Genomic DNA, 27,756 nt, shown 5'->3' with positions numbered 1-27,756 from the left:
CAGAACAAATCTCATCCTGCCTCTCCCTCCAATTGACACAGGTTCATGCCCCAAGACCCTGTCTGGGTTATGAATTTTTCTGTGGACAGCCACATTGGCTTCATGGACATCCAATGCCAGAAGAATCTCTATCAAATCTGCCCTTACCATGGTACCTTTCCTCCACCAGAGCATGTTACAATATGCTCTGATTCAGATACATGGGCACAGTGAGGTCTAAGGCGAACACTGTGGACCTGCTTTTGCCTCCTCCCAATGTGTCACATTGCCAAGCATCACCTCCACTCATTCCAGTGGACATTGACCCTTCAGCACCTCAGTCATGACCCAGAAATAAACACACAGACAGCAATGTCACTGATGACTCAGACGCTTGCCCCCACTTCTCATCTGTTGCTTTCAAAGGGAGGGAAGAAATGACATGTCTCTCAGTTTTGCTTTCAACACCACCAACCTACAGTACATCTCGCCTATTGGGTTATTGTCAGCTAGACCCCTGCACTCTGGCTGGTTTCTTCAATATCTAACTCAGCCTTCAAGTGCCTCCTGATAATGAGCCAGAGGGTGCAGAAGACAGCAACAGGTATCACTCCAGACATGCACCTCTTGTTGCATCTGCTGCGTCTTCAGAATTTGTAGCCTTCCACCACATGAATATTTCCACCCATGCTGACTTGAGCCAGTTCCATCTTTGCCAGCCAGTGACTGATGTACCATCACCATTTGGACACCACCTTGGATTGGACTCACCTTCACCACCTGGACGGCTGTGTTCCTGCGATCTGTGCTCAGAGTTCTGTTGCTATGCACCATGGACAAGTCATGGTGCTCGTATGATAGGACTTTGAATATGTACTTTGTTTTGAAGACAGACTTTTCATTGGTCAAGAGAATATAATATATACTCTCAAAGATATATTTTTGTTTCACTCAAGAGCAAATGTTTGTGATGAACTGTTTCTTCAAATTACTAAGAATAATTTCTGGAGAACGTTTATTTTCTTTTATTGTGCTGCAGTAGAAACATCAGATTGTTTTATTTGTGGAGTCTTCTTGTTAAAATAAACAAAGTTTAATTAGACCTACTTGCGATCTTGTGAAAGTGTTCTGAGTGTGGAATACTTCATCGATCATAAACTTTATGCAGATTGAAACATACTGCAACTAGGTGTTGATGGCAGGCAAAGGCCGTTTGGATAGCAGACTCCAGGCACACTAAATTATGTGCAGTATGGCAGCCTCAGCAAAAACCACCCTGGTTTGAAGCCAAAAATTCCCAGGATTCAAAGATTCAATAGAGCCTTTTGACTCACCATATGTTCAAGTAACTTACACAGGTCATTCATTAAACTGATCGAAAAAATAGCTGTCCATCTAAAGAGGTGGTTTACCCAATTTTGAAACTGGAGTAATGACACTTTCTTGCCATTGGGAAGAGAATTCCCCCTAGCTCCAGAGACAGTTAAAAAGGGCATGTATATGACATTGGCTAGCCATTGGTAAGTACTGAAGCACTTGGTTGTGATCCCAGTCTGGTCCAAGAGTCATTTCAGGGCAGAGAGCGAGTGCAATGGTGAATTTCCACTTCCTAAATAGGCTTTAGAAGGCTCCGGACAGTGCTGAGGCCCATGTGAAATGTTGAGCAAAATGCTCAGTGATAAAGTCTGCGTTGGTGAAAAGAACACTTCAGGGAAAGCACTGGGACATGTACAGAAGGACGGCAGCCAAAAACTCAACTAATCTTTGCTCAGACCTGTGAAGATGGAGTATGTGGCCCTATGGCAGTGACATATTGTTCCCAAAAAATCTGTTTGTGGCATTTAAGAAGATTACAGGCTGAGGCATGAAGCTGTTTAAAGGGCAGTAGGTGGTCAAGGCATGTGTGCCATTTGTAGCATCAGAGGGCATGATGGCAGTCTTAAATAGATGCAGAAATTTCAGTGGTCTACCAAGGGACAGTCTTTCAATGGGGAGAACTCAAGAAAGAAGTAATCATCAAATTAGGTGCTGAAAGGATTGTGTCAGAAAAACTCTGTACAGACTCATCAATGGTGTTGTGTAGTGGAGCAGACAGGATGACAGCTGAGAAAAAGTCATCCCAATCTGCATTAGTAAAGACCATCTTAAAGGGCATCCAGGCAAGTGATGCTGAAGAAAAGATAACAAACAGCCTCACCACATGGGCTGGCTACATAAACTGGTAACCAACTGAAAAGGGGGGGGGGGGTTAGGGAGGGAAGGGGAGGAACCCACAGAAATGCTAGGGATTGAATTCTTCCCCAAATGGCTCACACTACAAAAACAGAATTTAGAAAGGGAGGTAAAAAAAGCAGGTGGGATGGGGTGGAAGAGTGGGAACATGAGACACAAGGCTGAAAAGGAATACTGGAATAAAAGGAATAGCCAGATTGGGAAGGAAATACAGACCAGGAGAGAACAAAGGCTGCAGTAACTCAATGCCTTGTACACACCACACATGTACCCACATGTACCACAAGGGAGGTGTGGGAGGGGGGGGGGGGGGCAGAAATAGTATCTGAGGCAATTGAGAGATTTATACCAAATAAATTAATAAAATATGGCACTGAACCCCCATGGTACACATAACAGGCCAGAACACTATTGCAGAAGCAATGATGAAAGCACACCAAATTTAAAAGAACATGAGATCTCCAAGATTGGTGATGTTTTACTCAAACACAAATCTTAGCACATACTTCAATGTGAGGTGCTGTTAATAGCTTCCACATAAAAACTCTGTCTCAAAATCTGACAGTAAATCCAATGAGATTCATATATAAAGCACACCAATGGCAAGACACATCTATATCTTCACTGCATGATATCGACAATTGTATTACCTATGACAGTGCAACTAAAGCACTGTTATTGAACACAATTTTCCAAAATTCTTTCACTGAAGACAAATTCATTATTCCAGAATTCAAATCACAAACACCTGCCAACGCAAGTAACTTAGCAGCAGATATCTTCAGTGTAGTGAGGCAGCTTAAAGCACTTATTTAAATGCTAGTCTTTTGGTCAGACAGTACACCAATTAGGTTCCCTTTGAATACAGGGTGAGTCACCTAACATTACTGCTGGATATATTTCATAAACCACATCAAATACTGATGAATCGATTCCACAGACCGAACGTGAGGAGAGGGGCTAGTGTAATTGGTTAATACAAACCATTAAAAAATGCACGGAATTATGTTTTTTAACACAAACCTACGTTTTTTTTAAATGGAGCCTCGTTAGTTTTGTTAGCACATCTGAACATATAAACAAATACGTAATCAGTGCCATCATTGTAAAATGTTAATTACATCTGGAGATATTGTAACCTAAAGTTGACGCTTGAGTACCACTCCTCTGCTGTTCGATCGTGTGTATCAGAGAGCACCGAATTACGTAGGGATCCAAAGGGAACGGTGATGGATCGTAGGTACAGAAGAAACTGGAACAGCACATTACGTCCACATGCTAACACCTTTTTATTGGTCTTTTTCACTGATGGACATGTACATTACCATGAGGGTTGAGGTACATGTACACACGTGGTTTCCGTTTTCAATTATGGAGTGGAATAGAGTGTGTCCCGACATGTCAGGCCAATAGATGTTCAATATGGTGGCCATCATTTGCTGCACGCAATTGCAATCTCTGGTGTAATGAATGTCGTACATGGTGCAGTACATCTGGTGTAATGTCACCGCAGGCTGCCACAATATGTTGTTTCATATCCTCTGGGGATGTAGGCACATCACAGTACACATTCTCCTTTAACGTACCCCACAGAAAGAAGTCCAGAGATGTAAGATCAGGAGAATGGGCTGGCCAATTTATGCATCCTCCACATCCTATGAAATGCCCGTCGAACATCCTGTCAATGGTCAGCCTAGTGTTAATTGTGGAATGTACAGGTGCATCATCATGTTGATACCACATACGTTGACACGTTTCCAGTGGGACATTTTCGAGCAACGTTGGAAAATCATTCTGTAGAAACACGATGTATGTTGCAGCGGTTTGGGCCCCTGCAATGAAGTGAGGACCAATGAGGTGGTCGCCAATGATTCCGCACCATACATTTACAGTCCACGGTCGCTGTCGCTCTACCTGTCTGAGCCAGCGAGGATTGTCCATGGACCAGTAATGCATGTTCCGTAGATTCACTGCCCCATGGTTTGTGAAACCCACTTTGTCTCTGTTAATGCCCATTGACAGAATTGCAGTTGATGATTAAAGTCATCACCATGTAATTGCTGATGTAGCGACACATGAAACAGGTGAAAGCGGCGACAATGCAGTATGCACATGACACTAGTTTGACTCTGTCCACCGGCTCTTGCAATGTTCCGTGTACTCATGTGTGGGTTCATGGCAACAGCAGCTAACACACTAACTGCACCTGCTTCTCCTGTGACGGGCCTGTTACAGACCCGTTTGCGTGCTGTGACCATACCTGTTGCATACAGTTGGCGGTAGATGTTTTGCAATGTGCGGCACGTTGGATGCTCTCTGTCTGGGTACCATTCTGCATACACCCTGCAGGCTTCAGCTGCATTTTGTCGACGCTCGCCATAGATGAGTATCATATCCGCCTTTTCAGAGTTAGAATACACCATGGTCACAGTTCCTACAACACTACACTATCACAGACGTCTGGTAACATGGTGTACTTCAGTTGGTCTGCGTGCAGAGACGAATGCAGAATAACAATAGCAGCAAGCGTTACATGTGACAGCTAGACCAGACCGCAACAGTGCACTACAGCCACACTCGTAAACATGGTCATCATCGTAAACATGTCCCTGCAGATGCTGCTCGCCGACCGTGGCCCGTGTTTGTTACAACACACAACTGAATGTCAAAGGTTTCAAGCATCAAATTTAGGTTACAATATCCCCGGATGTAATTAGCATTTTACAATGCAACAAATGGCACTGATTACGTATTTGTTTATATGTTCAGATGTGCTAACAAAACTAAAGTGATTCCATTTTAAAAAACGTAGGTTTGTGTTAAAAACCATACTTCCATTTATTTTTGTATGGTTTGTATTAAACAATTACACTAGCCCCTCTCCTCACGTTCGGTCTGTGGGATCGGTTCATCAGTATTTGATGTGGTTTACGAAATATATCCAGCAGTAACATTAGGTGACTCACCCTGTATATTGATACAACAGAAGCCTACTTAGCAATCATATACAACCACTCGCTCAACAAAAGATCCATGCGAAAATCCTGGGAAATTGGGAAATTGCACATGTCACACAAGTATTCAAGAAAGGAAATAGGAGTCATAAGTTGAATTACAGACCCATTTTGTGGTGTTGCGTGAAGAGCAAGGTTGGTACCTCACAGTGTAACTACAAGAGAAGGTAGCTACTGCAAGCAGCATTAACAAATGAGTAACATCAGCATAGCACTGCCCAGAAATGTTTCACTACACCAACACAATGGATCACATTACCACTCAGCCCCAGTCTGCAATCATGAAGCAAGATAACATCATCATCTTCTAGTAGGCCAGATGTGCAATCTATGTATTAGGTAAAATTCACTGTGAAAAATGTTTTTAATTGTACTCTGACTAAGAATCTTGTAATTTGTCTGTATCAGATGACACTTTATTGAGCAGACGCAGTTGTGAATACTCATAACATTGCTGTGGAAAGAGTATTGTTTAAAGTTAAACGATTCTTCTTATATATGTTGTAATAAAGTGAACCAATATCTTATGTGTTATAGTATCCTCTGTGTCTCCTCCTGATGCAAACCAGAAAACCCACTATTGTACCAACAAGTGTATTTTGAAGCAGGGTTTTGGAACATACACATTGTCTGAACATTATGAATTACTTCAATGGTAGTGGGATATTGACACATATCAGCATGGATTCACAAAACATCATTATTATGAAACACAACTAAACCTTTATTCACAAGAAGTGATGAGTGCTATCGACGGGGGATCTCAAATTAGTATCAACAATGTATGGCAACTCATTTGCTCAGAAATTCCTATTCCTAATGACACAGAGCATAGAAGAATTTCAGATGTTTCTGATTATTTTAATGATAAACAGTATAACAACTGTTTTGCATTTCCAGTGGACAAAGTGACAGTCCTCGAGTAAAACAGAACTGATTTCTGGCATTCTCCAAAGTAGTGTTATAGGCCCTTTGCTGTTCCTTATCTATATAAATGATTTGAGAGACAATCTGAACAGCTGTCTTAGGTTGTTTTTAGATGATGGTGTTGTTTATTGACTAGTAAAGTCATCAAAAGATCAAAACAAATTGCAAAACAATTTAGAAAATATATCTGTATGGTGCAAAAATTGGCAATTGACCCTAAATAATGAAAAGTGTGAGATCATTCACATGAGTGATGAAAGGAATCCATTAAACTTTGATTACATCATAAATCAGTCAAATCTGAAGGTTGTAAATTGAACTAAATACCTAGGAATTACAATTACATACAACTTAAATTGGAAGGAACACATAGAAAACGTTGTGGAGAAGGCTATACAAAGATTGTGTTTTATTGGCAGGACACAAAAAATGTAACAGTTCTACTAAAGAGACTGCTTACACTATGCTTGTCCATCCACTTTTAGAATATTGCTGTGTGGTATGGGATCCTTACTGGATAGGACTGACGGAGTACATCGAGGAAGCTCAAAGAGGAATAAAAACATTTTGTATTATTGCCGAATAGGGGAGAGAGAGTCACTGAAATGATAAAGGATTTGTGGTGAACATCATTAAAACAAAGGCAGTTTTTGTTGCAATGGCATCTGCTCACAAAATTTCAACCATCAATTTTCTTCTCCCAATGTGAAAATATTTTATTGACACCAACCTACATGGGATAAACATCATCATCATAAAATATGGGAAATTAGAGCTCACACGGAAAGATACAGGTGTTTATTTCTTCTGCACACTATACAAGATTGGAATAATAGTGAATTACTGTGAAAGTGATTCAATGAACACTTTCCCAGGCACTTAAATGTGATTTGCAGAGTATCCATGTAATTGTAGATGTAGACTGATATTCATAAAGATGCTCATTGATGACGTGTACTCATTTTGTTGAGGAGTAAAACATTCTGTGTGAATGGGCACACTTTGCCCGAACGCTTACGGGAATCATCACCTTAGTTGGCATGAGTAATGAGTGAATGGGCAAATATCCTTTAGGAACATTACGAATGTAGGTAATGGACAGTTGGGATTGTGGATCTCATGGGAAGCATTCAAGCAGTAAGTCCCTGCAGTCACACTGTGCTCTGTGCCCTCAGTGGCTCAGATGGATAGAGAGTCTGCCATGTATGCAGGAGGTCCCAGGTTCGAGTCCCGGTCAGGGCACACATTTTCAGCTGCCCTCATTGAGGTATATAAACAACACCTGTTGGCAGCTGGGGTTTCAATTAACTATCATTTCTTTCTAGAGAAGCTGCATGGTCATCATTGGTATCTGTTCTTTCAGAACAGTTACTATTCTTCTTACACATTCAAGAGGAATTGCTTTTCTGAGAGCCAGTACTGAGAACAGCTACAGCTCAAAGCCTTTCTGATAGATACTTTTTTGGATCAAAACAGGTATCATAAAATAGCTGCATTGGACTATACACAGATGGAGCTCACTCAGTGAAAGTAATTCATCTTGAACTACAAGTGGAAGTTAAAGTTGTAGCTCCTGATGCAATATGGACACTCTGCATGCTATATTTGAGGCTCTAGCCACCTTCATGAAGCACTGCAAGTGGTTATAGTAAGAGTTAACATTACCAATGGAAAATCTATACATTCAACAATTTTTAAGGTGACATGTGGGGAGATGGGTGCTGAACGCACAGAATTACTGTTTCCAGTGATGCTTCATGGCTTTCAAGGAGTAAAAACTAGAAAGAGTGTCTGTGTTGAGGACTGAGGTATTCTGTTTCTTAAAAGAGAAAATTCACTCTCTGGCAGACTACATAAGCAATGGATATTTTCTATTTAAAATGATTTACTTTACTGACATTTTTGAGAAAATTAATTCTCTTAACAATTCATTTCAAGGTAATCATGATACCATACTAACTTAGGGTGAAAAAGTGAAGGAATTCGTAGATTAATTAAAGCTGTGACAAAACCAAATGGAAAGTGGCATGCTAGATACGTCCCTACTCTAGTATCACTGTTATAGGCCAGAAGTAATCCAATACTTCCACTTGAGATAAAAGCCTGCCTCCCTCCATTATCTTACAACACTAAATGTTCACTTCAAAAATTATTTCAGTGATGATTTTGAAAATTTTAATTGGATTAAAATCCATTCAAAAATGCTCCTGGGCTATCATGTGCAAATACATAAGAGCAAGAACAATTTATTAGTCTCACTTGTGGTGCTTCACTTAAGAGCGAGTTTAATGAAGTGACTTTGTTGGGGTTTTGGATACATGTTAGCAAGGAATTCCCAATGCTAAGCCAAAATGCAATGAAGATCCTGATTCCTTTTGCAAAAACATACATGGGCAAGACTGGATTTTCAGCTTTGGCAGCTATGAAGTCTAACTAATGTTCAAAGCCAACTCTAAGCAAAAAACTTTTGAGTTACTGTTTCTGTTAGTACACCGTGCCGTGAGAAACTTTCTTCCCAAAAGCTAACTCACCATCAAACAGAGCTTTGTAATTTAAATTTTTAATGCTCTTGTAATCATTGTTTTCTGAATTGTAAATACTGTTAATTTCATAGTTTTTTAAAAATGAAAATGTGATAAAGACAAGCAATTTGTTCTGTATTTTTGTTATAATAACTCACCTAGTTCTGATTTCTGTTACATAAAGTCCTAGATTCAATTTGTTAAAACTGGGAATAAGGTAAAAAAATATAAAAAGATGACTAGTTGCATTAATAAAGTAGGCTGGGGAGAGTGGAGGTTATACTGTTTTGTTATTGTGAAGGGGGGCCCAGAGGAAAAAGGTTTGAGATCAACTGTTCTAGTAAAGTCACTAGAAGATCAAAAGCAACTGCAAAATGACTTAGACATGATATCTCTATGGCACAAAAAGTGGCAACTGTCTGTAAATAAGGGAAAGTGTGAAATCATCTGCATGAGTATCAAAAGAAATCTGTTAAATTTTGGTTGGTTACACAATAAACCACACAAATATGAAGGCTGTCAGTTCAGTTAAATACCATGGAATTACAATTACAGACAACTGAAACTGGAATAATGACATAGATAATGTTGTGGGGAAGGCAAACCAAACCAGAGACTACATTTTATTGGTAGAATACTTAGAAAATGCAACAGATCTACTAAAGATACTGTCTTCACTGCACCTATCAAATGGTTCAAATGGCTCTAAGCACTATGGGACTTTTGGTCATCAGTCCCCTAGAACTTAGAACTATTTAAACCTAACTAACCTAAGGACATCACACAACACCCAGTCATCATAAGGCAGAGAAAATCACTGACCCCACCGGGAACTGAACCCGGGAACCTGGGCGCGGGAAGAGAGAACGCTGCAGACTCTGCATCTGTCCACCTTCTGCTTGAGTATTGCTCTGTAGTATGGGATCTTTATCAGATAGGACTGACAGAATACATCAAATATGTCCAAAGAAGGACAGCTAGTTTTGTATTATCACAAAATAGGGGGGAGAGTATGACAGATATGATAAGCAACTTGGGGTAGCAATCATTAAAAAAAAGGGCATTTTTTTGCAGTAAGATCTTTTTATGAAGTTTCAGTCACCAGCTTTCTCTTCAGAGTATGAAAATATTTTACTGTTCTCAGTCTACATTAGGACAAAGAGAACACACACAGAAAACTTTTAATTGTCACTTTTCTCATACCTGTTAAGACGGTGGAACAGTACAGAAATAGTCCAAAGGTGGTTAGAAGAAATCTCTGTCAGGCACTGGTGTGTGAATTGCAGAGCTGTGATGGTGACATAGATATAGACTTGTTTTACTAAGGTTTATGCTTAAGCAATTGTTTTGGAAGTAATTCTTCAAGCAACCAGACACCAGAACAATTTAGTGTCGCACTGCTGCCATTGTGTTTCCAGTTAACAACTGTTGTGTGATCTGCATAGTTAAGTACCTTGCTGTTGTGCACTGTAGGTAGATATTTAATATATAATATGAACAACGAAGGCCCCACAAGGGAACCTTGTGGCACAACACACTTTACTATAGTTGAACTGGAGCTGCACTTCTTAATAATGTTACCCACTTTGTGTGAGATTGGTGCTATCTGACATCTGTCTTGTAGTGTGACTGCAAAAGACTTTAGCTATTCTTCACAAATTATAAGTTTCCAGTTTATCAAACAGCAACTCATGATATGCACATAACAGATCTAGGAATAAACATAACTACCCTTTCTTTCTCATCTTATTTCATTAATATTGTATCCACTGCATCACATTTGGCAGATTTTAAGTAGATTTTTCTAAAACCATGTTGGATTTCTCTTAACAGTTCTTCAACATTAAAATTTTCTAATCTTGGTGCAATAATTTTTTCTACTACTTTGCTTTGGATTAGAATTACACAGATTATTTGAGAGTTTTCCAGTTTGTTGGTAATACCTTTTAGCACTGACTTGACTTACAAACTTCAATTCAAATGGAAACACACCACCACCACCACCACCACCACCACCACCAACTTCTCCTTCTCCTCCTCCTCCTCCTCCTCCTCCTCCTCCTCCAAATTAGGCCAACTACAGACAATGGATGACCTAATGCTTCTTGGTCTTTCTTTTTCCTTTCTTCCTTTTTATTCTTTTCCTTCTTTTCTTTCTCACCATCTCAGAAATGTAATGCATGGACATAATTTTTAGTGATTTCACTTCAAATGATCTTATGCTGTTGACTTGGCTTCTTGATTTTTCTCTGTTTTGGATTATCTCTAATGCTGCATTATCTTCTTGTACATCTCTCTTGACATTTTCTAGCCACTTAATAGGGGGACTTTAATGATATGATGTAATTGAAGATCTTTTTGCTATGACAGTTTTCTTCCATTCTTAAAAGGTGTCCATAACATTTCAAACATCATTTCCACAATGTGTTCATGGCCTTTTTGGTGTACTTGCAGAGCATGTATTTTCCTTTTTTTTCCAAGTACATTAGTATTCTTCCAGGGACCCCAGAATTTTCCCGAGAATCTAAACAATTTTAAATAAGACACTCCAAAGAATGGTGTCCTTCTGGCTTAGTATCTTACTGATAGTGCCAGATTTTGGCCTTGTAGGATATCACTGAGTTTTTCTACCTGTTCTATAATTGGTTTGTAAGTGAGGTCTCATTTTCTGATTCTGACTGTCTCTTTGTCCAATCATTGGTTGTATTCATTCTTTTAAGTATTTGAATTGAACTGTCCTTTCAATCTTCCCATAACCAATTAGTGTCTGTGTTCCATAATATTCTCTTTTCATGTGAGACTTTGAGACTCATTTTTCCAGTGACTTCATGCAAGATTTCCAGTATTCTTTGTGCAGCATTCCAGTTACTGGCCAAAAGTGGAATGTCATCTTCAAAAGGTACACATCTCATTTCCATTTATTTCTGTTCTTCTCATGGCGTATTCCACTTACACGTCTTTATTTAATCTTTCATTGAAAAGGTGAACCAGAACATGACTAAATTAGTGTTTGCATCTTTTTAAGATATGGCACAAAATTTTAGTCCACCAAGTAGAGACTTTGGTCTGCATTTTATTTACAATCATCTGTATTTAAGATAATTGTAAATAAAATGCAGAACAAAGTCTCTATTTATTATTTACAATTATGTGTATTTCACCCCCCCCCCCCCCCCCCAAGAACCATGGACCTTGCAGTTGGTGGGGAGTGCCTCAGCGATACAGATAGCCGTACCATAGGTGCAACCACAACGGAGGGGTATCTGTTGAGAGGCCAGACAAATGCATGGTTCTTGAAGAGGGGCAGCAGCCTTTTCAGTAGTTGCAGGGGCAACAGTCTGGATGATTGACTGATCTGGCCTTGTAACGCTAACCATAACGGCCTTGCTGTGCTTGTACTGCGAACAGTTGAAAGCAAGGGGAAACTACAGCCATAATTTTTCCTGAGGGCATGCAGCTTTACTAGTATGGTTAATGATGATGGTGTCCTCTTGGGTAAAATATTCCGCTGGTAAAATAGTCCCCCATTTGGATCTCCGGGCGGGGACTACTCAGGAGGACGTCATTATCAGGAGAAATAAAACTGACGTTCTACGGATCAGAGCGTGGAATGTCAGACCCCTTAATCGGGCAGGTAGGTTAGAAAATTTAAAAAGGGAAATGGATAGGTTAAAGTCAGATATAGTGGGAATTAGTGAAGTTTGTTGGCAGGAGGAACAAGACTTTTGGTCAGGTGAATACAGGGTTATAAATACAAAGTCAAATAGGGGTAATGCAGGAGTAGGTTTAATAATGAATTAAAAATAGGAATGCGAATAAGCTACTACAAACAGCATAGTGAGTGCATTATTGTGGCCAAGAGAGACATGAAGCTCACACCTACTACAGTAGTACAAGTTTATATGCCAAATAGCTTTGCAGATGACGAAGAAATTGAAGAAATGTATGATCAAATAAAAGAAATTATTCAGATAGTGAAGGGAGATGAAAATTTCATTGTCATGGTTGACTGGAATTTGGTAGTAGGAAAAAGGAGAGAAGGAAAAGTAGTGGGTGAATACGGATTGGGGCTAAGAAATGAAAGAGGAAGCTGCCTGGTAGAATTTTGCACAGAGCACAACTTAATCATAGCTAACGCTTGGTTCAAGAATCATGAAAGAAGGTTGTATACATGGAAGAATCCTGGAGATACTAAGAGGTATCAGATAGATTATATAATGCTAAGACAAAGGTTTAGGAACCAGGTTTTAAATTGTAAGACATTTCCAGGGGCAGATGTGGACTCTGACCACAATCTATTGGTTATGACCTGTAGATTAAAACTGAAGAAACTGCAAAAAGGTGGGAATTTAAGGAGATGGCACCTGGATAAACTGACTAAACCAGAGGTTGTACAGAGTCTCAGGGAGAGCATAAGGGAACAATTGGCAGGAATAGGGGAAAGAAATACAGTAGAAGAAGAATGGGTAGCTTTGAGGGATGAAGTAGTGAATGCAGCAGAGGATCAAGTAGGTAAAAAGACGAGGGCTAGTAGAAATCCTTGGGTAACTGAAGAAATATTGAATTTAATTGATGAAAGGAGAAAATATAAAAATGCAGTAAACGAAGCATGCAATAAGGAATACAAACATCTCAAAAATGAGATCAAGAGGAAGTGCAAAATGTCTAAGCAGGGATGGCTAGAGGATAAATGTAAGGATGTAGAGGCTTATCTCACTAGGGGTAAGATAGATACTGCCTACAGAAAAATTAAAGAGACCTCTGGTGAAACCAGAACCACTTGTATGAATATCAAGAGCTCAGATGGAAACCCAGTTCTAAGCAAAGAAGGGAAAGCAGAAATGTGGAAGGGGTATATAGAGGGTCTATACAAGGGCGATGTACTTGAGGACAATATTGTGGGAATGGAAGAGGATGTAGATGAAGATGAAATGGGAGATATGATATTGCGTGAAGAGTTTGACAGAGCACTGAAAGACTGGAGTCGAAACAAGGCCCTGGGAGTAGACAACATTCCATTAGAACTACTGACGGCCTTGGGAGAGCCAGTCCTGACAAAACTCTACCATCTGGTGAGCAAAATGTATGAGACAGGCGAAATACCCTCAGACTTCAAGAAGAATATAATAATTCCAATCCCAAAGAAAGCAGGTGTTGACAGATGTGAAAATTACCGAACTATCAGTTTAATAAGTCACAGCTGCAAAATACTAATGCGAATTCTTTACAGACGAATGGAAAAACTAGTAGAAGCTGACCTTGGGGAAGATCAGTTTGGATTCCATAGAAATACTAGAACACATGATGCAATACTGACACTACAGCTTATCTTAGAAGATAGATTAAGGAAAGGCAAACCTACATTTCTAGCATTTGTAGACTTAGAGAAAGCTTTTGACAATGTTGACTGGAATACTCTCTTTCAAATTCTGAAGGTGGTAGGGGTAAAATACATGGAGTGAAAGGCTATTTACAATTTGTATAGAAACCAAATGGCAGTTACAAAAGTTGAGGGTCATGAAAGGGAAGCAGTGGTTGGGAAGGGAGTGAGACAGGGTTGTAGCCTCTCCCTCATGTTATTCAATCTGTATATTGGGCAAGCAGTGAAGGAAACAAAAGAAAAATTTGGATTAGGTATTAAAATCCATGGAGAAGAAATAAAAACTTTGAGGTTCGCCGATGACATTGTAATTCTGTCAGAGACAGCAAAGGACTTGGAAGAGCAGTTGAATGGAATGGATAGTGTCTTGAAGGGAGGATATAATATGAACATCAACAAAAGCAAAACGAGAATAGTGGAATGTAGTTGAATAAAGTTGGGTGGTGTTGAGGGTATTAGATTAGGAAATGAGACACTTAAAGTAGTGAAGGAGTTTTGCTATTCGGGGAGCAAAATAACTCATGATGGTAGAAGTAGAGAGGATATAAAATGTAGACTGGCAATGGGAAGGAAAGCGTTTCTGAAGAAGAGAAATTTGTTAACATCGAGTATAGATTTAAGTGTCAGGAAGTTGTTTCTGAAAGTATTTGTATGGAGTGTAGCCATGTATGGAAGTGAAACATGGACAATAAATAGTTTAGACAAGAAGAGAATAGAAGCTTTCGAAATGTGGTGCTACAGAAGAATGCTGAAGATTAGATGGGTAGATCACATAACTAATGAGGAGGTGTTGACTAGGATTGGGGAGAAGAGAAGTTTGTGGCACAACTTGACCAGAAGAAGGGATCGGTTGGTAGGACATGTTCTGAGGCATCAAGGGATCAGCAGTTTAATATTGGAGGGCAGCATGGAGGGTAAAAATCGTAGAGGGAGGCCAAGAGATGAGACCACCAAGCAGATTCAGAAGGATGTACGTTGCAGTAGGTACTGGGAGATGAAGAAGCTTGCGCGGGATAGAGTAGCATGGAGAGCTGCATCAAACCAGTCTCAGGACTGAAGACCACAACAACAACAACAACAACTGTATTTCAGTTACAGCTGTTTTATAAATGTACACTCCTTTTTGTTCCTGATAAGGGGTTCTATTCACAAGAATCAGAGTTCACATAGCATGCCTGGATGCTCAGTTGGTAAAGGTATTATCTGTGATAGGAAAGGGTTCACATTTCAGTCCCTGTTAAAAATTTAATTTTAATCTTTCAGGAAGTTTCAAAAAATTGTAAACTCCACTACTTATTCAGATGACCATGATTCTGATGATTGTTAACCCTGTGGCAGCCAGGCTGAAGATAATTATGCCAGTGGGCATGTGCAGCACTCAGTGCCACATAACATCAAATACCATTTAACTGACAATCTGTTTAGCTTTCTGGTAGAATTTATACAAGGTGTTTTGAACTACAAATAAGATCATTATAACCACTTATTACAGTGCTATTCTAGGTCTTCATCAAAGCAAGTCTTACAAAAGTCACAGTATAGAGAAATGGGAATACTGTATAGCCAAAATAAAGAACAAGACATCCATTTAAGAAAAAAATATCATGGACATACATCAATAATCACATATTTCATTCCTCTGGAAAAGCCTTGTAGTCATTACAAGTCACTTTGTTGTGGCTGTGTTGCTTGCCAAAAGGCAACTATATCACCCCTTGCCAAGCACTGTCTGCAACTCAATTATTCCATGAACTATGATGAAATGAGGATTATGACAGAGACCTCCAGGTACTTGGATAGTGTTATAAGAGAGTTTACAAAGGTGACATTAAACCTTATGAACCAAGACTCCAGGCACCAACACAATAGAGCCTGGGATCTTGCACTAAAGTACCTGAAAACACAATGGAGGTAGCAGAAGCACTCCACAAAAGATGAACTGAGTGTGTGGACATGAGGAACAAACCCCAGCCAGTCAGAGCACCAGGTGCATTGGACTAAAGACAGAACATGGTAGGATACTTCTAGAGGGATAGGGCCACAGAGAGAACACCTGGAACTGCACCAGATCAAAGACGGAATGCCACCACACAACCTGGCATACAATGCCACCACACAACCTGGCATACTGGTCTGAAAAGGGAATGCCTAAGGATGCAGCTATTAGCAGTGGACTACAGATGGAAGGTGAGAACAAACTAAAGGGGGGGGGGGGGGTGTTAGGTATTAATACTGGATCCTTCTACTTGATGAACAGTTTCAGATAGCACCTGACGAAGACAATGAGTCTTATTGTTGAGATATCTAGCAAGAATATCCATACTCTGAAAACCATATGATGTGTATGGCAAAAGATATTTCTCATTATACTAGTTATTAGGTCTATTTGACCTTCATCACATATGAAACATGGAGAGAATGAGATCTTAAACACCACTGTGCACACAGGAATTAGTCTAAGATTGTTTTTGTAATCTGTGTGAAATCAAAAAAATAGGGGACGTATATTCCTAGATTCATCACTTAAAGTAAGTTCTTGGAACTGTGCAAGTAGATTTTCATAGGATGATTAATGTAGTTTTAAGTGTCTGCCAGTTTATTTTTTGCAACATTTTCATGATGCTCTTATGTGGTTCAAACAAACCTGTGATCATTTGTGCTGCTTTTCTTTGCATTGATTCAATATCCCTTGAGTCCTATTTGGTATGGGTTGCCTGTATTAGTGAGGTGTGCTCTGATGATGTTTGCTTCTGGTATGCACTGTCCTAGTTGTGTGGCCAATGCCACATTGGCAAAATATATTATAAAATTGTGTAGTCTCAGCTCATCTTTCACATTGCTCATTAGTTCACTTATTTTGGTAGGTGGACAGGACACACACTTGCTGTTATGGTTCCTGAGACTCCTGGTGATTTTGGGAGTAATAGATCCCACATAGGGCAGATATGCCACAGTCTTTGCTTCATCTTGCTGTTCTTCCAGGTCATGTGACAGAGTGGCTGATTGAAGGTCCTCCTGAATCTGTTTGGCTGTGTATCCATTCTTTCTGAACACTGATTGTAGATACTCTCTTTCTGCTGCCAAACTATCTGGGTGTGATGAGGTGTGTGCCCTGGGGATGATCATATAAAGTTGATCGTCGGTAAAGCAGATGCCAAACTGAAATTCATTGGAAGAATCCTAAGGAAATGTAATCCGAAAACAAAGGAAGTAGGTTACAGTACGCTTGTTCGCCCAATGCTTGAATACTGCTCAACAGTGTGGGATCCGTACCAGATAGGGTTGATAGAAGAGATAGAGAAGATCCAACGGAGAGTAGCGTGCTTCATTACAGGATCATTTACTAATCATGAAAGCATTACGGAGATGATAGATAAACTTCAGTGGAAGACTCTGCAGGAGAGACGCTCAGTAGCTTGGTTCGGGCTTTTGTTAAAGTTTCGAGAACATACCTTCACCGAAGAGTCAAGCAGTATATTGCTCCCTCCTACGCATATCTTGCGAAGAGACCATGAGGATAAAATCTGAGAGATTAGAGACCACACAGAAGCATACCGACAATCCTTCTTTCCACGAACAATACGAGACTGGAATAGAAGGGAGAACCGATAGAGGTACTCAGGGTACCCTCCGCCACACACCATCAGGTGGCTTGCGGAGTATGGATGTAGATGTAGATGTAGATCAGTGTCTACAGAACTCGATTCTTCTGATCTGTGAGGTGACAGCTGCTGGCTTGCACGTATAAATCATTGTATGTAGGTTTGCAATACACACTGTGGCCAAATGACCTATCTGCTCTTCTTTTGACATGTGCATTCAGAAATGGCAACTGACCATCCTTATTTTTTAAAAGAAATATTTGGGTAGCGTAAGTTATGAAGTTCTAGAAACTCACTCAGCCTCTCCCTACATGAGTGCTCATCACAAACATATCAATCACATCTCTTCTTGAACATATAGTTAACCACTGGAAACAAAAGGTTGCCCTTGGCTGCACCTTCTGTTTACTCCTAATATTGGCTCCCTTGCTGAAAATAAGTTGAGATGAGTGTATGCCTGCACATGTTCAACAGAGCATCAGCAAATTTCTTTATAATCAGCAGCAGCCTGGTGAGCTGTGGTACCACACCAAAATGGACCGTTATATCAGATCCTATGATATGTATTTGCTGGAGACATTGCAAGAAGCTTTCTGAGTTGCAAATGTGGTGAATGCACTTGCCCACATATAGGGAGCAGCAGTTTCTTCAAGAACTTGGCAGTTGGGTATATTGATTGACCAATGTTGCTGACAACTGGGTGCAGGTGCACACCGTCTTTGTTCATTTTCAGCAGCCCAAATAGTCTAGGTGGAACTGGCACTCTCAACTATAGATGTTTGATGACCTTGTCACATATACCAGTTTCCTTTATGAGAATGTTGGTGTCATGTCAAATTTGTCTGTAGAATCACATTGCAAAAATCTGTGTTCATGGTCTTGCAAAAGTTGATGCACTTTTTCATCATAATCAGCCAGCTGCAAACCAGCTGTGGAATTACCTTTGTCTGCTGGCAACACCACAATGCTTCTGTCTTCCCAGAACCACAGGTGTGCAAGGCTTTGTCCTGGTGAGTGCCATGCAGGTCTCCCATTAATTTTTTCTGCCATATTTGGTGGAAGTGTGTTGGCTTTCTCCATTGCACTGATGAAACTTGAAATGGGCACATTTCTAGGAGTCACCATGATGTTAGAACCCTGAGGAATACTAACCATATAAGTTGATGATACTTTTGTAATTTGAGCCAGTGGTAGTAAGAGGATCGATGAGTTTCTGGAACTTCTTAACCTATGATACCCAAATATTAAATTCACCATGGAACTGGGAAAGTGTGGTCAGCTGCCATTTCTGGATGTACTTGTTAAAAGGAGTACATATGGGTTGTTAGGCCACAGTATGTATTGAAAAACTCCACCAATTGATTAATTTCTGCAAGCCAGCAGTTGTCACTACACAGGACAGAGGAATGGAGTTCTGAAGATGTTGGTCCACAGGGCACACCTTGTTGGACTCAGATAGATTAGCAGCAGAAAGAGAGCATCTATAATCAGCGTTTTGCAAGAATGGATACACAGTGAATCAGACTGAGAAGGCCCTTCAACCAGCCACTCTGCCATATGATCTAGAAGAACGGCAAGATGAAGCGAAGACTGGTGTATCTGCCCATGCAGGATCTATTTCTGCCAAAATCATCAGGATTCTCAGGAAGCATAACATCAAATGTTTATGTTCTGTTCACATACCAATATAAGAGGACTACAGGAAAATGTGAAAGATAACCTAGGAATATGAAAATCAGGGATTTACAATAAGTAATGCTAATGTGGGGAGTCATACATTGGCCAAACTACTAGGGCAGAGGACATCAGATGCTAACAACATCACAGGCACGCCAGACTAAGCCAGGCAACTATATCAGCTCTTGCCAAGTATTGCCTGGTACTCAATCTTTCCATGAACTATGATAAAATGACGATTCTGACAGAGACATTCAGATACTGGGACAGTGCTATAACAGAGCCTATGGAGGTAAGAATGTTAAAAAACCTTATGAACTGTGACACTGAGCACCATCTCAGTAGAGCATGCGATTATACATCTGAGTTGCTGAAAACACAATGGACGCAGTAGAAGCAGAGGTCTACAAAAACACCACAGAGTGCACAGTGTAGACACGTGGAATGAACCATAAAAGAGGTAACACTTAGAAACACACCAGACTGAAAATGTAGTGGCAGCATATGGACAGGTGTACTGAACTGAAGACAAAACACCAGCACACTGTCTGGAACACCAGACAAAAATGTAATTGCCTCCTTGTTTATTGTTGAAATGTTTTATTGATAGGCATTGGAGTTAAAATGGTTCAAATGGCTGTGAGCACTATGGGACTTAACATCTGAGGTCATCAGTTCCCTAGAACTTAGAACTACTTAAACCTAACTAATCTAAAGACATCACACACACCCATGCCTGAGGCAGGATTCGAACCTGCGACTCTAGTGGTCACGCAGTTCCAGACTGAAGCACCTAGAACTGCTCGGCCACACTGGCTGGTGGTGTTGGAGTCTCCTAGACAGTGCCTCATGAACTACATACATTTTCTTTAGTATGGTTCCATATAGCTCAAAATGTGTTCATATGAATGTGTCAGTTTTAACTTTCCTGAGTTTGATGACATTTTAGTCGGTCTATGGAAGAAGTTGCCACTGATATAGGTCAAAAAATAAATGAAAAAGATGAAGATTTTACATTATCCAGTGATCACAGTTCTGCTATCGAACAAGAATATCATTCAGAGGATGAACTTCAGGGAAGTTGTGATGGGGACCTGATGGTTTCTTCAATGAAATACTTAAAGTGTCTGTTAAAATTGAATGTGTTCAGAGTGGTGATAAGAAATATGTAGTTCCCAGAAATCCATGTGAATCTGACAGAGTTTCTTTTTGTAGCTATCAGGTGGAATCTTTATGTGCCAATTTAAACCCTGGAATTTAATTCTATATGTAAATTTGTGAGGGTAAAAATCATAGAGGGAGACCAAGAGATGAATACACTAAGCAGATTCTGAAGAATGTAGGTTGCAGTAAGTACTAGGAGATGAAGAAGCTTGCACAGGATAGAGTAGCATGTAGAGCTGCATCAAACCAGTCTCAGGACTGAAGACCACAACAACAACATGGAAATTTATTTGCTACAGAGATTGTATAATTTTTCAGAATGTAAAACTCAGTACTCTAACAGTCTATTTATGTGTACTATTTAAAATAACCACAGAAAATTATGTGCTTTTGTGTGATAAATAGTGTAATGCTGCAGGCTTTGTTTAGTGCAACAAAATAAACTAGAAGCAGTTGAACAACACTTAAATAATTGTGGAAATAAATGTTACATAGCATAAATTAAAAAATTCATATGAGTTTTGCATTAAATCTTGGTTTAAACATAGGGGTCCCAGAGAGACCACCTCGTGGTATAACTTACAGAAAGGTCACCTCAAGAGTTAAGGACTAGAACTGTTCCACCTGACAAGCAGTTTCAGGTAGCACCTGATGTAGATAAGAAGTCATCTTGTGGAAATATCATGCATGAATGAAGCTGATATTTAGTAGAATGCCTAATTTAAAAGTTACAAATTAACAATTGAACTCATTACTCCAGTACAGAATAACAGATTTTGAGTAAAATTTAAAGTTTGGAAAGACGTATACTCTCCATTGCAAATTTTGCCATTGTACTAATTAGATTCCAGATTCTGCTGCTCAACTTCTGTTTCCTTAAGTTTTATGAAGTGAATGACACTCTTAATTAATTAATTAATTAAGCTACTGATTGATAATTTTCTGAAATTAACATAAATTATAGTAAGTCTAAATATGTCTGCCATACTCATACACAAGTAGTTCATAATGCAGAGACACAAAATAGTTCTGCAAGCTTTAGTACATTCTGCAAACTTTTGTACATGACTAGCTGTTCATTTTATATAATGAGTCATAATTCTAACATGTAACTCAGTCCAACCGTAAAATCTAATGAAGCAGTTTTTCAAACCATTACATAGTTTCAGAAATAACAGTATGTTCATATGCCATCTTTATATAGTCAATTGAGGCCTAAAAATGTTGGAGGAACAGCATACAAGCATGTATCACATGTGGAAACCAGTAATGAGTTCAAGATTAGAGTCTGCTCATAATTTTTTAGCTGCTCTTTCATTTCTGTGCATCATTGTCAGTCATTATGAAACTGTGTCCACTGTGTAGTTTGATATCTACTTTGGAATGTCCGTTCATGTATAAAAAGGCACCATTTTTTCCATTGTCACTCTGGTTAGCATGATATTGAAAGTTCCTGCCTGTGGAAAACACCTTATGTAAGAGGTGGAATTAGTCATCATAGGGTTAATAGTGATGATAACTGTGGAACATGTCATGGTGATCAGAAGTTGTGCAGTGCACATTAGCAAACTACTTCCAATAATGTCAGTTTTAGAGCAATCCTATGAACTTCCATTCGTAAGATACCAAGAGAAGAATATAAATCACAGGTAGGTAACCTTTCAGGATCATGTGAGTGTTTTGTCAGCTATCTCCTGTGTAGACTGATTGCATCTCTCTAATATTCTGTCAACCAATTGAAGTCTGCCAACTTGAAAAGTGTTTCTTCCACTGTTGCACATATTTCCCCTCTGCTCTAAACTGTTACCCTTCAAATGTTTCTGTGTATTGTACCCCAGATGGAGCCACATTACTAGGTGATTCCACCAGACATATGGACAAAATCACAGACCAGCATTCTGTGATTTCCTGGCACAAATAACAACATTTTCCACAGTGGTGACAGTAGAACTTTATGTGATGGTTGTCATGCAAGTGTTGGCATGAAGGGGCTCCACTTCTTCAAAGGAAAAAAATTACTTTACCTAAGACTGATCCTATGTGATCATTTCATATAACTAGAAATTGTTATAACTCTGTTACTTGTATGAGTTTACCTATTTCTCACATCCTATGGTAAATAAATATGCTCAAGAACTTTAAGCCTAAATTAATACAATTTTCAGTCTACCACATTTAGTATCAAACAATTGTGCTCATTTAAAATGAGTATCAAAGCACACTGAATTAAATAAATGTTTAAAAAAAATGTTCAAATGGCTCTAAGCACTATGGGACTTAACATCAGAGGTCATCAGTCACCTAGAACTTAGAACTACTTAAACCTAACCAACCTAAGGACATGACACACCTCCATGCCCGAGGCAGGATTCGAACCTGTGTCTGTAGCAGTAGCGCAGTTCCAGACAGAAGCAAATAGAACCACTCAGCCACAACGGCCAGCTAAATGGTTTCACAGGTCATAAAGTCTTCAGTTTTGATTATTCAGTTTATCAAAACATGAAAGGACAAACAAATAATATCAAATAAGATCTTCTAACACCTCATGTAACAGTGACAGTGAATGTTTTCACCATTAACTTACTGCTCGTTCTTCTTGGCCAGGATCTTTAGTGGTGTAGCTTTTGTGAATTTTTCCAGCTATTACTCTGAAAAGGTCCTCAGGAAATTTCTCACTTTTTGCATTGTTCCAGAAGCAGTGAGCAGCTGAAGAAAATAAAAAAATCAGATTATTTCACTAAATCAAGAAAAATATCCCAGTTGTCTCAGTAAGCATGATTTATTAATTAAACACATTGTCAAAATGTTACATCCATGATCATGATCATCATCATCAGCAGCAGCAGCAGCTGCCACCGCTGCCATCACACATGCCACCATCAGAAACCATTAAGTATTTTCATAACAAAATTTAAAGTTCTTGCTTGTTACAAAATGATTTTACATAAATTTTTACATGCATATAGGTTAGTAACAATAATTCACACTCATGTAAACAAACAGCTGCAATAGGAATGACAGAGAAATAAAAGCAAATGGAGGAAAACAATGGGTAAGTAGGATGCAGGCTCAAGAGACTGTAGGTGGAGTGGGGGTGGGGGGGGGGGGGGGGTGGAGGGGGGGGGCAGGGGAGGGGTAAGGGAAGGGGCAGGGGGGTGGGGAGATGGAAAGTGAGAAAACAGGATAAAAATAGCAGATACAGTGGAAGTGACAAAGAATGGGAAAGTGGGCAAATAACGAGTAAGAACAATAAAATCAAACACTTAAAGTAACAGCTAAATTAAAATACATAGATAAGACACATCTATACTGCAGGAAAAGTAGTGTTATACCAAATCCTGGTGAAGAACAGGCACAAAAAGTGTAAGAAGTACAGTGTGGAAAGTAATTCATACTAAAAATAAGAAAATATTATAATCACCAATACGTACCTGATAGTACGAATGTAAGAGAAATCAAAGAACCTCCACAAATGTTTGCGTAAATATCTCCTACATTTTTATATATTCCCACATGCCATGGAAATTCTCCACCTTTTACATTTTCACCATTAGCTAGAAGAGGGAAATTTCCAGATCGGTCCTTTCCACATGCTAAAAATAGAAATTATGCATATTAAAAAGTAGAAGAAATTGTATATAGTTTTCCATATGATTTGAAGCTTATTACAATTTCATTTTTTTGAATATCCGTTTATATCCATTAGAAGTCTGTGGTGATGTTCCTTAGTTTTTATAACAATACTAATATTTAGTTTTGTAGTAAAGGTTATTTTGAGCATTTTTTTAAATTCTGAAAGCTTCCTTCCATAACTGTCAAAAAAAATTAATTTCATACTACCAAGTCAATGGAAAAGTGCTACAAAACAACTGACTACAACCAAAAGTGCTGGGAGGGGATGGGCAAGCAGAGAGAGGGAAGTGAGGGGCAATAATACATAAGATCAGCAAATATGAGAAAATGGAAAAAGAACTTTAGTCTTATAAACAGAGTGATGACTATATCACACTGTCTCTTGACTGTATTTCTCTTCACGCCCACCTTCCTCACAGCATCTTCTGGATGCGCGACAAGGGCAGTGGTGGATACATATGGGGGCACGCAGGGCACCCCCCATGCCCCTTGTGGGGCTGCCCACACTGCCACTCGCACTGCCCCTGCCAGTCAGCCCACACGCTATTCCATCATTCCTTTTGTCAGTTGACTCGTTTAAATCACGTTATCGAGTAGTTGTACTTTCTTACATAGCAAGTGTGTCCACATCACTGTTTTTATACATTTCTGACTGGCACATAGATGGCTAATACATATCTACGAGAAAAGCTGTGGCCATTCCAGTGATCTTGATATCATAAGATGGCACTGTCTTGTATATTGTATAATCAGTTTCAATAAATCTTTCTTAAACTTTGCATCTGACTTGATTATTTTTTATTATGATAAATGTAAAGGTAGTTCAAGACATCTTTAGCCCCCCCTCCTTGACATTTTTCTATATCCGCCACTGGACAAGGGCATGGAAAGTTTTGCTCATTCTCGTTATATTTTGTTTTTAGGGAATATAACATATAAAATAAATATGAATAAACAGTAAAACACCACACAATTGAAAGTATTTCTAGAGTGACTGTCTGACAAAAAAGGTGAAGCATCCAGAGGGGAAGGAGGAAACATAATGAAACTTGTAAAGTTATTTCAGTGATTAGAAAAGCAAACCAAATTTACAAACAACTTGGAAGTATGAACGCCCTTATTATTATGATGTTGCACCCTATCTGGCATTGAAGCAAATACTGATTTGGGCATAAACCGCTATATCCTCTCCTGAAGCAAGCTCATTAACAACAGTTGTCGCTGGTCCTCAATATCCAGCAAATTGGCACAGGCTCTGGTGCAGAGCTGATGTCAAAGCTGGTGCCAGACATTTTCCATCAGAGACAGACCTGGGAATCTTGCTGGTCAGGGGAGTATCACAACAGTTTGCAGACAGTTCACAAAGACATGTGCCATATGTGGAAGAGCACCATCCAATTGAAAAATGGCACCACAATGCTGTTGCATGAGGGGCAGCACACAATGACTTACAATGTCTATGATGTTGCGTTGTGCCACAAGAGTACTACCAGCCATTCCCTGATGTCATTTCTGAGTGTGCCCCCATACCGTGACACCACGAGTGACACCAATGTACTTCTCCCAAACATTGGAAGGATAGGACCCCTGCCCAGGTCGCCATCATACTCACCGATGATGATCGTCTGGGATAGAGTGATGAGGCAGCTTAGAAATTCTGACAGGTGCACAGCATCTGTGTGACCTTCGTGCTGATCTGATGCTGTTCGTGTCCATTATCTACACTATCTGCCCTGGTAACAACACTAAACACAAACAACACTAATCTGTTGTAGTGGCTCCTCTGCCTGTCACATTAAACTCTAAGTTCAATCATAAATCTAGGAAAAGACAGATTGCTACTTTCCATAAAGAAGACACATCAAGCTGCAGGCAGGCACAATTAAAACATAATTGTGCCTGTCTGCAACTTGACATGTCGTCTTTACAATAAGTAACAATCTGTCTTTTCCTGCATTGCTGATATTCATATCTGGAATTTCCATTGTTTGTAACTCTAATCATTTACATCCCCACCCATAGTATGCATATGTATGAAGTTACATTCACATCAGACCATGTGTTCTAGGTGCTCCATTGTGGTATCTGGAAAGAACTTTCAAAAACTGACTTCACCAACTGAACATGCATGCAACTTGTTCAATAGGAACAATAATAACACTGCAAACCAGCATTCCACTACCAGGAATAAAAGGGTCAACAAATGTTTACCATACTGGTTTAAAAAGTTCTCAGTTTACTTGCCACCTCAAATTCAGATACAACCCCAAGCTTCTGATGATTGTCTACATCAGTGTCATTGGGGGCTAAGTCTGACTGCCATGAAACTGGCAAGGCTTCCATTTTAATGCCCATATGATGGCATCTAATTGACTAGCTTATGCCATGATGACATCACGGAAGTGGTGTGTACTGAGAAGGCACTCTCTACATCCATAGATTATGTTTGTGTACTCTTTCCATTGTTGCTTGCAGCACCATCCCTTGCATTGGGTGGTGAACTGTGAGAACCTTCCTCTGTGCTCTTTCTTTCTCAAATGCATGCTTCTGTGCTAGGTGTATCTAAAAAGTCGTTTACTCATAGTCTACTTTCAGCTGCTTGCCCAATCACATGGTCCCTATAGTTTGAAACATAAGTAAGAAACCTAATTCGTTCAAACAAAACCTTAAATTTATTTAACAGGCTGTGCTTAACCATGCCGATTTTCGTAAATTCCTACAGTAAAGGTGATGGTGATGCTCAACACAGTGATCAGCAACAGTCTGTACAACCTGGACCACATAACTAATGCCACTATCATGATGAATATTATAAATCCTTCATACTACCCATCTGAGATTATTTTTAATGGGTCCCAACAGATCTTTAATTTTCCCAGGTGGCCAAAAGACTTGTCTGATTCCTTGCCTGTTTAGGATGCTACCTGTCTTATTGGTTGTTGCACCACAGAATGCAAGTCATGCTATGTGTTGCTCCTGCTGCCACAGTTGAATGGTTTACTCAATATCATGAGTGGAATAGCATTTCTTCTTAACACCATTATTAGATGGTTAATCTCAGAGCTTGCATGGCCTTTGTCAGAAATAATTCTGGCTCTGTGTACCAGAGCAATCAGCCTAGCTCTCTTCTGAGCTTGACAGTGAAAGCTATACCCTTGTAATACAGGACAGAATGCCTTTGTTTTCTGTACATGTAATGACTGAGTCATCCATTTGATTTCTGTCTGACCAACACATCTAAGAAAGGTAAATTCCCATTGTAAATCTTATGTTAGGATGTATACCGTTCATATGGTGATACTGAAAATGTGTTGTAAATGTATGGGAAAGAGTAGAATGGACAGAAGGGAGCACTTATCATTGCTTGTTCTTCAAAATCCTCCATGAAAAATTCATCTATGACTGGTGACATTGGTGAAATCATGTCAGTTTGATCAGCCACATCATAATAATTTTAACCATACAAAAAAAGTGCATGTCACAGCGTGCTCAACTAAATTTAAAATTTCAGGGGAGAAATGGTGAAGACAATAGTTTTATTGTGCATGCCACTGGTGCTTCCATAAAAAGAGAGATCATGTCAAGGCTAGCCAAGATTTCAATTGAGTGTCTATCCTGATCTGTTT

The 27,756-nt window shown here is 39.4% G+C and overlaps 1 protein-coding gene across 1 annotated transcript in view; it reads right to left on the bottom strand.

Moving 5' to 3' along the window:
* LOC126282207 (modular serine protease-like) overlaps positions 1-27,756 on the bottom strand; it is a 314,749-nt gene that overhangs the window by 59,594 nt on the left and 227,399 nt on the right. Inside the window, exons 8-9 of the mRNA XM_049981753.1 lie at positions 23,929-24,090; positions 23,082-23,203 (exon numbers count right to left, since the gene is read on the bottom strand). Coding sequence (XP_049837710.1) covers positions 23,082-23,203; positions 23,929-24,090 — 284 coding nt within the window. The remainder of the gene's footprint in view (positions 1-23,081; positions 23,204-23,928; positions 24,091-27,756) is intronic.

The sequence above is a fragment of the Schistocerca gregaria genome, chromosome 7, assembly GCF_023897955.1.
Source record: "Schistocerca gregaria isolate iqSchGreg1 chromosome 7, iqSchGreg1.2, whole genome shotgun sequence".
Lineage (NCBI taxonomy): Eukaryota > Metazoa > Arthropoda > Insecta > Orthoptera > Acrididae > Schistocerca > Schistocerca gregaria.
The sequence above is the reverse complement of the archived record's forward strand: the minus strand, read 5'-3'. Positions and strand labels throughout refer to the sequence as shown.